Source organism: Pan paniscus, chromosome 11, assembly GCF_029289425.2.
Source record: "Pan paniscus chromosome 11, NHGRI_mPanPan1-v2.0_pri, whole genome shotgun sequence".
NCBI classification, from domain to species: domain Eukaryota; kingdom Metazoa; phylum Chordata; class Mammalia; order Primates; family Hominidae; genus Pan; species Pan paniscus.
This window is the reverse complement of record NC_073260.2, coordinates 39,036,116-39,048,973: the sequence shown is the minus strand read 5'-3', so window position 1 is coordinate 39,048,973 and position 12,858 is coordinate 39,036,116. Positions and strand designations below refer to the sequence as shown.

The 12,858-nt window shown below is 40.5% G+C and overlaps 1 protein-coding gene across 2 annotated transcripts in view; it reads left to right on the top strand.

The window, feature by feature from the left end:
• LOC117981766 (major facilitator superfamily domain-containing 14C-like) overlaps window positions 1–12,858 on the top strand; it is a 132,052-nt gene that overhangs the window by 52,000 nt on the left and 67,194 nt on the right. For both annotated transcript variants that reach the window (XR_008626665.2, XM_063593948.1), the window contains exon 3: window positions 2,764–2,859. Coding sequence is in view for 1 of the 2 variants with exons in the window: in XM_063593948.1 (XP_063450018.1) it covers window positions 2,764–2,859 (96 nt within the window). In the remaining variant the exon portion in view is untranslated. The remainder of the gene's footprint in view (window positions 1–2,763; window positions 2,860–12,858) is intronic.

Here is a 12,858-nt window from a genome sequence, read left to right as displayed (position 1 = left end):
TGTGTATATTCTTTGGCCCTGCAACTTCACTTCTAGAAATTTATCCTAGAATGCTAATAAAAGGATATTAATAGTCCCACCATTTTCACCCTTATGTGTATAGCCAAGGGAACTGGAAACATGTTCATACAAAAACTTGTACATCAATGTTTATAGCAGCATTATTCATAATAGCCAAAGATGGAAACAACCCAAGTGTCTATGAACTGATGAATGGATAAACAAAATGCAGTATATTGATGCAGTGGAATATCATTTAGCTATAAAATTGAATGAAATACTGACACATGCTACAACATGGATGAACCTTGAAAATATGCTGATTGGAAGAAGCTAGACACAAAAGGCTGCATGTTGTGTGATTCCATTTACGGATTCTATTTATGTATGATCCCAGAATAGGCAAATCCATAGAGACAGAAAGTAGATTAGTGGTTCTGAGGGGAAGTAGGGGGAGAAGGAAATGAAGAATGTCTCCTAATAGGTGTAGGGCTTCTTTTAGGGGGTGATAAACATGTTCTGGAGTTAGATAGTGGTGATGGTTGTATAATCTTGTGAATATTCCAAAAACTGCTGACTTGTGTGCACTCGAAAATGGTGAATTTTATGAGATGTGACATATTTTTATAAAATAAAATGTATAACCTCAATCTAGTCATGAGAGAATATTAGATTAATTCAAATTGAGGGACACTCTATAAAATTATTGGTGAAGAGTATACTAGTATTCCCTGAAAGTATCAAGATCATGAAAGTAAAAAAATAAAAGTCTTGGGAACTGACTTAGATTGGAAGAGCCTAAAGAAATGTGAGAACTAAATGCAGTGTTAAATCTTTGATTAGATTCTGAACCAGAAAAAGAAAATGGGAAAAATGGCAAAATTCAAATAAGATATGTAGATTAAAGTTTTGTAGCAATGCTAATTTCCTGGTTTAGATAATTATACCATGGTTATAGAAGATTTTAACATTTGGGGAAGCTGGGTGAAGGATATACAGGAACTCTTGGTTTTTGCAACTTTTCTGTAGGTTTAATATTCCAAAATTTAAAAAGTTAATTGCAGCAGTTTTAAATAAGTGAAAATTCCATGTACTCCTATCAATATTTGATTGGTTAAAATTATGGCACATTCATACAATGAGATACTGAGTAGTTAGCTATTAAAAAGAATGTGGGCCGGGTATGGGGGCTCATACCTGTAATCCCAGCACTTTGCAGTAAGCTGAGATCACGCCACTGCACTCCAGCCTGGGCAACAAAGCGAGACTTCATCTCAAAAAAAAAAAAAAAAAAAAAAATGCTAATTAAGAAACAACCCTTGTACTTAATGGCTTAAAACAACAACAATTTATTACTATTCTTTGGGTTAGGGGTTTGAGTGGAACTCAGCGAGAGTTCTTCACTGATTTCTCTCGGTGTGTCTCATGCTTCTGCAGTGACCTGCAGGCCTGATTGTAATTGGGTCGTCTAAGATGGCCTTGCTCCTATGTCTGACAGTTGGTGATGGCTGTTAACTGGTTTGTCTGTGAGGCCTTGATAGGGAGAGTTTCTTATCCTCTCATATGCCTGTGGCAGGAAGATATTTCTCCTTGTGGTAGTCTTGATCTTTGGCAATCTAGGTTCAGAAATCCATGTTTTGTCTTCACCTGACTGTTGGTTAGAGGAAGTTGTCAAACCAGCTTTGATCTAGGGACATGGAGAAACAGATTGAACCTTTTGATGGAATTGGCAGCAAAGTCATATTGTGAAAATGTGTGTGTACAGGAATGAGAGCAATTTGTAGCTCTTTGTTTTTGCAGTTCCTTGTTTTCGCAGTTTTCCACAGGAGTGATGGAATAAGATTTGTATTTTTAAAAAGTTCACTCTGAGTGTAATGTCACCACAAGTTTGGAGGGGACAGGGAAAACGAGTCAAGGCAGGGTTAACAGGTCATTGTAGTAATCTGTGGGAGAGATGATAAATAAGAGCGTGCAAAGACATTATTGCACACTTTTCATCCTCTGCTTCTAAACATCTCTAGAATTGGGATATCTCAAGATATTCCATACTGATTTAAAGTCATCCGAGCTGCCCCTCAGGCCTTTGAGCATGTGATGCCCATACCCATCTCTCTTATTATGTAGGTAAAGAAACTTCAGCCCTAGAGAAGTTAAGTTGCTAAGCAACACGTAATTCGTAAGGGACAGAGCAGTCAGATCTTGGAAACTTAGTTTCTTGAAGATCCAGTTGATTTTCTACTAAAGCTCCAGTGATTTGCGTCGATGGGATAGATCAAAAGTCTATAATCTTTTTTTCTTTCAAGATAGAGTCTTGCTATGTCACCCAGGTTGGAGTGCAGTGGCGGGATTTCGGCTCACTGCAAGCTCCGGCACCGGGGTTCAAGCCTCCCGAGTAGCTGGGACCAAGTAGCCCGCCACCATGCCTGGCTAATTTTTGTATTTTTTAGTAGAGGTGGGGTTTCACTATGTTAACCATGCTGGTCTTGAACTCCTGACCTTGTGATCTGCCCGCCTTGGCCTCCCAAAGTGCTGAGATTACAAGCTTGAGCCACCGCGCCCAACCGAAAGTCTATAATCTTAGCATCTTCCCTTATTAGGGAAAGTGAAGGCATCAAGGATAACACAGAATGAAGTTTTATTTTAAATGACAGAGGTAGGCCCTAAATTTTTTTACACATTTTTACACATTTTTTTCTATACCATTTTAAGATAATAGATTTCTTATATTTCTTTGCTAATTTTCATAATAACTTTCTTTTTTAGCTACAAGGCTTTGGCCGACCAAGTGTGTACCATGCTGCTATTGTCATCTTCCTTGAATTCTTTGCGTGGGGCCTGTTGACAACTCCAGTGTTGACTGTAAGTATTGCTGAACTGGGTTTGTGTTTTGTAAGAGAAAGAGATAAGTTCTTAGGCATGTATCACTGTGTATGTCTAGATACGTGTTTGGGAGTAGCTCTTGATAGTGATTTAAAACAGCTTGTTTCATTGTTTTTTTTCCATTGTGGTTTCTGAACCACATGTAACACAAAACACCTCTTTATATATTCCTGGGTAGCACTGCACTCCTATTGAAGTAAACTTGGGGGTGCTGTTATACAAATGAACTGTATATGTTTAGGAAGATCTTTAAGATACTCTACAGCAGCAACTCCCAAACTTTTTTAGCACTAGGGACTGGTTTCGTGGAAGACAATGTTTCCACAGAATTGGGTTGGTTGGGGGATGGTTTCAGGATGAAACTGTTCCACCTCAGACCATCAGGCATTATTAGTTAGATTCTCATAATGAGCGCAACTTAGACCCCTCACATGCGCAGTTCAGAGTAGGGTTTGCACCCCTATGAGAATCTAATGCCGCTGCTGATCTGACAGGAGGCAGAACTCAGGTGGTAATGCTCGCTCGCCTGCTGCTCTGTGTGGCTGGGTTCATAACAGGCCATGGACTCATAGGGTCCTGTCCTACAGGAAATTGCAGAGCATTGTTGAAGTCTGTAACTTCTTTAGGAGGATGTTAATGGTCTTTGACTTAAGAACATAGTAAATAGCAGATTGGTGAGTACTTTGTAACAATGAGTAATAATTGTAGAAATGTCTAAATTTCAGTTTTTCGTAGCTTATCTATAGCCATTTCTTCAGAGGTGGTATTGAATATCTTAGCAAGAACTTGTACGTTTCATCTATGATGTGGTTAGAAGGAAGAGAGATGCCAAAGAAAAGATGGCGGGGGCAGATATTAGGTGGCTTACAACTATTTAACACTTAATTTTAATAAAATATTTTAAACTGGAGTTAAGTTTCAGTTGTCTTAATTATTCTTTAAAAATTATTGATGGGCCGGGTACAGTAGCATATGCCTTTAGGCCCAGCTATTCAGTAAGCTGAGGCAGGAGGATTGCTTGAGCTCAGGAGTTCAAGTCTAGCCTGGGCAACATAGCAAGACCCCATCTCTAAAAAAACAAAAATTAAAAAAAAAAAATTGGAGCTTAACTCTTCCTAATCATCATTTTGCCTTACTAAAGAATCCCTCTGGGTACGGATAATCTTTGTTCTTAAATAAGGTTTAGACAGCAGAGAACTTTAGAGGGTGGCTGTTAGCCCGTTAGCCTTACATAAGACATTGCTGTGAACCTTTTAAAGTTTTTAATTCTTCTGGCACAGTTAAAATACAGTTTGAGGCCTGGTGCGGTGGCTCACGCCTGTAATCCCAGCACTTTTGGAGGCCAAGGCTGGTGGATCACCTGAGGTCGGGAGTTCGAGACCAGCCTGACCAACATGGAGAAACCCTGTCTCTACTAAAAATACAAAATTAGCTGGGCATGGTGGCGCATGCCTGTAATCCCAGCTACTCAGGATTCTGAGGCAGGAGAATTGCTTGAACCCAGAAGGTGGAGGTTGCAGTGAGCTGAGATCGTGCCATTGCATTCCAGCCTGGACAACCAAAGCAAAACTCCATCTCAAAAAAAAAAAACAAACAGTTTTATTCATTAAAATTATAACTTGGGTGGAACAAGGACTTAAAAATTGCCTGCATCCTTAATCCTTTTTTTCTTATTGCAGTAGTTTTTCCTTCATAGTAGGAAACCTATAGTAGGTTATTAGTTATTAGTTAATGAGGATAATTAGTCCCATTTTGAGTTTCATGAGATTCTAATTTTCCTCACTGTTTGCATAGTGCTGCCTGGGATATAGTCGGTGCTTAATAAATATATTCTTTGAACAAATACATGTGTTTGTTCAGGACACATTTTTAATATGAATATAGATAAACCAAATCACTTTTTTCCCATTTAAAAAAATTATGGTAAAATACACATAATAAACTTACCATTTTCACTGTTTTGAAGTATACAGTTCAGTAGTATTAGATACATTTCATTATGTTGGGTATCTGTGACCACCATCCATCTCTAAAACTCATTTCATCTTTTAAAAGTGAAACTTTAGGCTGGGCGCGGAGGCTCATGCCTGTAATCCCAGCACTTTGGGAGGCTGAGGCAGGTGGATCGCTTGAGGATGGGAGTTCGAGACCACCCTGACCAACATGGTGAAACCCCATCTGTACTAAAAATACAAAATTAACTGGGCGTGGTGGTGCACGCCTGTAATCCCAGCTACTCGGAAGGCTGAGGCAGGAGAATTGCTTGAACCTGGGGGATGGAGGTTGCAGTGAGCCAAGATCGTGTCATTGCACTCCAGCCTGGGCAACGAGTGCAAAACTCTTTCTCAAAAACAAACAAACAAACAAACAAATGAACCCAACTCTGTGATAGTTTGACTATGCTATAATGTGTGTAGGTGTGAATGTCTTTTTTGTTTATTTTACTTGGGGTTTGTTGAGCTTCTTGTTTCTGTAGATTAATGCTTTTCATCACGTTTGGGAAGTTTTTGACCATTATTTCTTCAAATATTTTTACTGTCCCTTTACTCCTTTTGAGACTCTCCTTATAGGTAAGTTCCCACCCCAGCCCCCCGACAGAGTCTTGCTCTGTCACCCAGGCTAGAGTTCAGTGGCGTGATCTCAGCTCCCTGCATCCTCCGCCTCCTGGGTTCAAGCAATTCTCCTGCCTCAGTCTCCCGAGTAGCTGGAATTACAGGCGTGTGCCACCACGCCCGGCTAATTTTTGTATTTTTAGTAGAGACGGGGGGGTTTCACCATGTTGGCCAGGCTGGTCTCGAACTCCTGACCTCCTGATCCGCCCGCCTCAGCCTCCCAGAGTGCTGGGATTACAGGCATGAGCCACCGTGCCTGGTCATAGGTAAATGTTTTACACTTGATAATGTCTCATACATCTCTGAGGAGCTGTTTATTTATTTTTATTTTTATTTTTTTGCCAATTGTTTTCTATGCTTTTGTTTGAATAATTTCTATTTATTTGTCTTCAAGGTTACTGTTTCTTTCTTTGTTCATCTTAAATTGTCTGTGTTGTCACTTTAGTGGATTGTTGATTTTGATTACCAAATTTTTAACTGCAGCATTTCCACATTTCTTTTTTATAATTTTTATATTCTATTTGAAATTTCGTATTCACTGAGTGATTCACATACTTTTTTTTTTTTTTGGAGACGCAGTCTTTCTCTGTCACTCAGGCTGGAGTGCAGTGGCATGATCTCGGCTCACTGCAACCTCCACCTCCTGGTTTCAGGCGATTCTCAGCCTCCCGAGTAGCTGGGACTATAGGTGTGTGCCACCACGTCCGACTAATTTTTGTATTTTTAGTAGAGACAGGGTTTCACCATATTGGCCAGGCTGGTCTCGAACTCCTGACCTCAAGTGATCTGCCTGCCTCGGCTGGCCTCCCAAAGTGCTGAGATTATAGGCGTAAGCCACCACACCTGGCCCATACTTTCCTTTAATTCTTTTTTTTTTTTTTTTTTTTTTTTTTTTACGAGTGGGGTCTCACTATGTTGTCTAGGCTGGTCTCAAACTCCTGGGCTCAGGCAGTCCTCTTGCCTCAGTCTCCAAAAGTGCTGGGATTACAGGTGTGAGCCACCACACCTGGTCTCTTCTAATTCTTTAAACATGGGTTCGTTTAGTTCTTTGAACATATTTATAGTATCTGCTTTGAAGTTTTCATCTGCAATATTCAACATCTGGGAACACTCAGAGACTCCTCCTGTTGACTCCCTTTTTTACCTGAGTGAGTTATATGTTCTTGTTTCTTTGCATATTGCAATCATTTTTTGTTAAAACCTGTATATTTAGATAATATAGTTTTGCAATTTTGGATTTTTTTTTTTAAGAGACAGGGTCTTGCCCTGTTGCCTAGGCTGAAATATAGTGGCACAATAATAGCTCACTGCAACCTCAAACTTCTGGGCTCAAGCAATTGTCCTGCTTCAGCCTCCTGAGTAGCTAAGACTACAGTTGTGCACCACCACGCTTGGCTAAAGCTTTAACTCTTTTTTCTTTTTCTTTTTTTTTTTTTGAGACAGTCTCTCTCTGTTGCCCAGGCTGGAGTGCAGTGGTGCGATCTTGGCTCGCTGCAACTTCCGCCTCCTAGATTTGAGCGATTCTCCTGCCTCAGCCTCCCGAGTAGCTGGGATTATAGGCACCTGCCACCATGCCTGGCTCTTTTTTTTTTTTTTTTTTTTTTTTGTATTTTTAGTAGAGACAGGGTTTCACCGTGTTAGCCAGGATGGTCTCGATCTCCTGACCTCATGATCCGCCCGCCTCAGCCTCCCAAAGTGCTGGGATTACTGGCGTGAGCCACTGCACCCAGCCTTTTGTTTTTATTTTAGGGATGGGGTCTTGCTATGTTGTCCAGGCTGGTCTTGAACTCCTCCTCGCCTCAGACAGTCTTCTCACCTCAGCTTCCCAAAGCATTGGGATTACAGGCATGTGCCACTACACTTGGCCATGGATTTTGATTTTTTTCTCACCTTGAAGGTTGTTTTTGTTTTGCTTGTTTAGTAACTTGCTTGGACTAAATCTGTGAAGTCTCTACAGTATGCAGCTGCTGATGTCTCTTTTCAGTTTTTATTTTTATTTTTATTTTTAAGCTTGGCTTCCTTGGGTTCTCTGTCTCCATTATTTAGGGATCAGTCAGATTGGTAAGAGATTATAGTTAAACACCTCGAGCCAGTAAACTTTCAGCTCCCTACTAATGGATCTGTATGTGAGCTGGAAGTGCATTCTTACTTCAGGCCATTTTCAGTTCTTCCCTGGCTTTTGCTCTCTGCCAGATTCTCTTGAAATCTCTGTATGTGCAGCTTCTGATGGCCAAGGATGTATGAGTGGCTTGAGTGTGTTCCAGTCTCTTATATGTGTGTGTATCGTCTAGAGTCAACCAATTTGGGGAGAGCTTTTCAAGCCTCTTGTGGCTGTCTCACCTCCTACAACTACGTGTTATATCCCTGGCCTAATCCACTAGTCTTCCGTGTTTGCCCCATTAACTTGACAACACTCCAAATCCAACGAGTCCTCTCAGGCAGCAGCATGCCCTGCTTAAACTAATACCCACAGAGCTGGGGTTGGGGGAGGGGCAGGAGTCTGGTAGCAGCTCAAAACTGAAAACCACCATTTCTGCCTGAAGTTCAGTAACTTAATAAATAAATGCTCCCAGTTTGTTTTATGCCTTTGGTTGAATTCCAGAGCACTGAAATAGGTTTATACAGCTGTACTGAAAGATAATTTGTTAATCTTTTTATACTGTCATGTCAAATGTGAGAAGTCTGACAATTTTTTTTTCTTGTAGATATTGGGTTTATAATACTTTTTTTTTTTTTTTTTTAATTCAAGGCCAGGCATGGTGGCTCACGCCTGTAATCTCAGCACTTTGGGAGGCTGAGGTGGGCAGATCACGAGGTCAGGAGTTCGAGATTAGCCTGGCCAACATAGTGAATCCCCATCTCTACTAAAGATATAAAAAGTAGCCAGGCATGGTGGCATGCGCCTGTAGTCCCAGCTACTTGGGAGGCTGAGAAAGGAGAATCGCTTGAACCCAGGAGGCAGTGATTGTGGTGAGCCGAGATCATGCCATTGTACTCCAGCCTGGGCAGCAGAGTGAGACTCTGTCTCAAAAAAATTAAAGTTAAAATTAAAAAATAAATAAATGAAAGAAATTCAAATCAAACCATTAGAGGGTTCCTATAATGTTTCTGAGTAATATAGTTAGAAAAACCAGTGGATTAGCTGATATCTCAATACTTTATGCACTTTTCAATTTCTGTATTTCCCTGATTGTCCTAAAAACCAGAAAATAGGAAAGCTGTTCTCCTACCCTCGCAATATAAAATTATAGGATTTTGAGCTGTGTTAGGAGTTTGATCTGAGGAAAATATGATTCTATAGAATGATATATTTTCCTAAAGTTTCCTCATGGCTAAAATAAAATAGGAACCAGATACCTTTTTGTGTAAGCTTTTAATGGAAGTATAATGTGTACAGAAAGATGTACAAATTATAAATACACAGCTTGATGAATTTTTATACAGTAAGTACACTTATATATCCAGTACTATACCACACTCCCAGAAACAATCCTAAGTAATTTCTGTCCTTGTCACATTTCTAATATGACAGTTTGGCCTTTGTGTTTGTGTGTTTAATATTACATAAGTGGAATCATACAATGTATACTCTTTGTTGTCTGGCTTTTTTGGCTTAGTACGTTTATGAGAGTAATCCATGTTGTATGTAGCAACATTTCATTGTTGTATAGTGTGTTCTTACATAACCACATATGATTTTCTGTTATCTTGGGCAGGAAAGGATTAATTCAGCAGGCCCAAGTTGCTCAAGTCTTTCATGTTCCCAAGAGGACCATTTTCTGTGACTGTTCCTTGACAGGCCAGAATTGAGCTCTTGGAATATTTTGCGTTTTGTGTGATTGAATCTTTGAACTTGACTGTTCCAGTTTGTGCAAACAGCATTATTTATGGTGACACCTTTCCTTCTCGTGAACTAGAGAGCTTTGGTAGCTGGTCATTCATTGTGTGCCTTGAAGATCACCCGCCAAGAAAAACCCTGGACTCCTAGGCTTTTGTGAGCTTCCATAGCCGACAACACTTCACATAATGTTGTTATAGTTTCTCTTTTTCTTTTCTTTTCCTCCGAGACAGAGCCTGGCTCTGTTGCCCAGGCTGGAGTGCAGTTGCGCTATCTCGGCTCACAGCAGCTCCGCCTCCTGGGTTCAAGTGATTCTCCTGCCTCAGCCTCCCGAGTCCCGGCTAGTTTTTGTATTTTTAGTAGAGATGGGGTTTCGCCATGTTGGCCAGACTGGTCTCAAACTCCTGGCCTCAAGTGATTCACCCACTTCGGACTCCCAAAGTGCTTGAGCCACTGTGCCTGGCCATTGTTACAGTTTATTGCTGGAGGGATTAAATGCTTTATGTGTGACTCCACTGGGAGAGGACTCTTAGAAGCATGCACCTGGCTTCCTCCAGACTTTGCCTGATGTCCCTTTTGCCTTTGCTGATTTTGCTTTGTGTCCTTTTGCTGTAATAAACTGTAAGTATAACAGTTTCAGAGTCCTGGAATCCTCTTAGCAAATTGCTGAACTTAGAGATGGTCCTGGAGTCTATTGACACAAATCCATTCTGGTGTTGGACATTTGGGTTTCCGGTTTTTGCCTATTACAAATATTGCTGTTGTAATATTTCTTGTATATATCTTTTGGTGAACATGTATACGTGTTTCTTGGAGTATATATCTGGGAGTAAAATTGCATGGTTGTGTTCAGCATCACTATGTAGTGCTGAAAGTTTTCCAGAGTGGGTGAACAATTTACTCTTCAGCCAGGCAGACTCCATGTCTTCACCAGCAATTTGAATTCTGGTAGGTACATTATGGTCTTAATTTGCATATTCCTAACGACCAATGAAGTTAACCCCCTTTACGTATAACATATATTTATTGGCCATGTGAATATCTTTTTGTTAAGTGTCAGTTCATGTGTTTCATCAGTTTTTAAAAAATTGGGTTGTGTTCCTTTTTCTTATTTGTAGGAGTTCTTTATATATTCTAGGTACAATTTTTTTCATGTGTACGTTTGTCTCTATACACACACATATACTTATTATTGATATCTTTTCCCTATTCTTGTCTTTCTTCCTTTTTTTTTTTTTTTTTTTTCGAGATGGAGTCTTGCTCTTGTTGCCTAGGCTGGAGTGTGCAGTGGTGCAATATGGGTTCACTGCAACCTCTGCCTCCCGGGTTCAAGCAGTTCCCCTGCCTCAGCCTCCCAAGTAGTTTGGAATCAGGCACGTGCCACCAAGCCTGGCTAATTTTTGTATTTTTAGTAGAGATGGGGTTTCACCATGTTGGGCAGGCTGATCTTGAACTCCTGACCTCAAGTGATCTGCCTGCCTTGACTTCCCAAAGTGCTGGGATTACAGATGTGAGCCAGAATGCCCAGCCTGGGATTGCCTTTCTGTTCTCTCTCTTTTTTTTTTTTTTCAGGGTAGGTAAAGTATTTTTATTATAAATTTCAGGATCTAAAAAATGATTTATTACATTTGCTAAGATTAAGGTGACCTTTTTAAACCAAGCCATGTGTGCCCTGCATAGTGACGTCGTGACCCTCGGGCATGGAAAAAGACACAGGTCTACCCAGATAACCCGGATAACCTTCTGAGGTCTCTTCAGCCCTTTTCGCTAGTGGTCACCCACCACTATGGTTACTTGCCAGCAACATCTCTATTGCTGGATGGTCCCTGCGTATAACCCTGGTCTAGTATATTTTTTCCAATATGTGACCTCAGTCTTACTACTGACTAGTTCTGTGGGTCTCTTGCTAGGTGGTAAGGATTTTTATACTTGGGCTTATAGAGGCAGTTAGATCATAACTTTTATGAAATATAGAGTGTCCTAAATATCACTGAAATAAAAAGTAGGAAAAAGAAGCTTGAATTTTAAGACTGAGGCTGCTCTGAAGATTCTAGTTTGGCTTTCAGAGTTCAAGAATGGCGGCATCTTCACCTGAATTCTTCAATGTCAGGACCTTTCTGTTCTCTTAATGCCTTTGGATGACACTAATTTTAATTGAATTTAAGTTTTTATGTAGTTGAATTTATTTTTGCTTATGGTTAGTGTTTTTAAAAAATCCTGTTTAAGACAACTTTTTCTACCACAAACCTTAATTGGTTTATTGTTCTCATGTAGTCCTATCATCCAAAAAGATCACTGTGTTTGGTAGGGGGTCAGTATTCACTTTGGTTGCAGAAGAATATATAGTTGAACCAGCATCATTTATTGAAAAAATTCTTCTTTCCCCACTGTACTGTGTCACCTTTGTCATAAATGAGACAACCGTCCATATATGGGTTTGTTTCTAAATTTTTTAGTATTCTGTTGAGCTATATTTCCGTGTGCCAACACCATCCTGTGTTAACTTCTATAGTAATATGTTTTTTTTGGCCGGGGGGGAGCAATGGAGTCTCACTCTATCACCCAGGCTGGAGTGCAGTGGTGCGATCTCAGCTCACTGCAACCTCCGCCTTCTGGGTTCAAGTGATTCTCCTCCTTTAGCCTCCTGAGTAGCTGGAATAACAGGCATGCACCACCATGCCTGGCTAATTTTTGTATTTTTAGTAGATACTGGGTTTCACCATGTTGGCCAGGCTGGTCTCGAACTCCTGACCTCAGGTTATCTGCCTGCCTCAGTTTCCCAAAGTGCTGGGATTGCAGGTGTGAGCCACTGTGCCCAGCCATAATATCTTGTATAAATTCCTTAGTGTGGTTCATTTTCCTCAAGATTGCCTTGGTCTAAGCCTTTTTTATGTCTGTATATATATATTTTATAATCAGCTCTTCAATACCCACAAAATAATCTGCTAAGAATTTTGATTATGATTGCATTGACTATAGATTGATTGTGGAAGAATGGACATATTGTTTTCTGCTTTTTTTTTTTTTTTTTTTTATTCTTTGATTGAGAGTCTCACTCTGTTGCCCAGGCTGGGGTGCAGTGGCTAGATCTCAGCTCACTGCAACCTCTGCCTCCTGGTTTCAAGTGATTCTCCTGCCCCGACCTCCTGAGTAGCTGGGACTACAGGCGTGTGCCACCACAACTGGCTTTTTTTTTTTTTTAATAATAAATATGGGGTTTCAGCGAGGCTGGTCTTGAACTCCTGGTCTCAAGTGAGTATGTTGTGGAGAAATACTTTGAGACTGTCCAGATATCTTGTTCCTTTTCTGTTGTCCTACTAATTTTAGCATCCATAAATGCTTGTCTGCAACAGTTTTTACTGTGGTATTTGTCTAATGACATCTGTTTCCCTATTTTGTTCAAGATCAACCTCGGCGAAACCCCATCTCTACTAAATTAACCAGGCATGGTGACGCACTCCTGTAATCCCAGCTACTCGGGAGGCTGAGGCAGGAGAATCGCTTGAACCCGGGAGGTGGAGGTTGTGG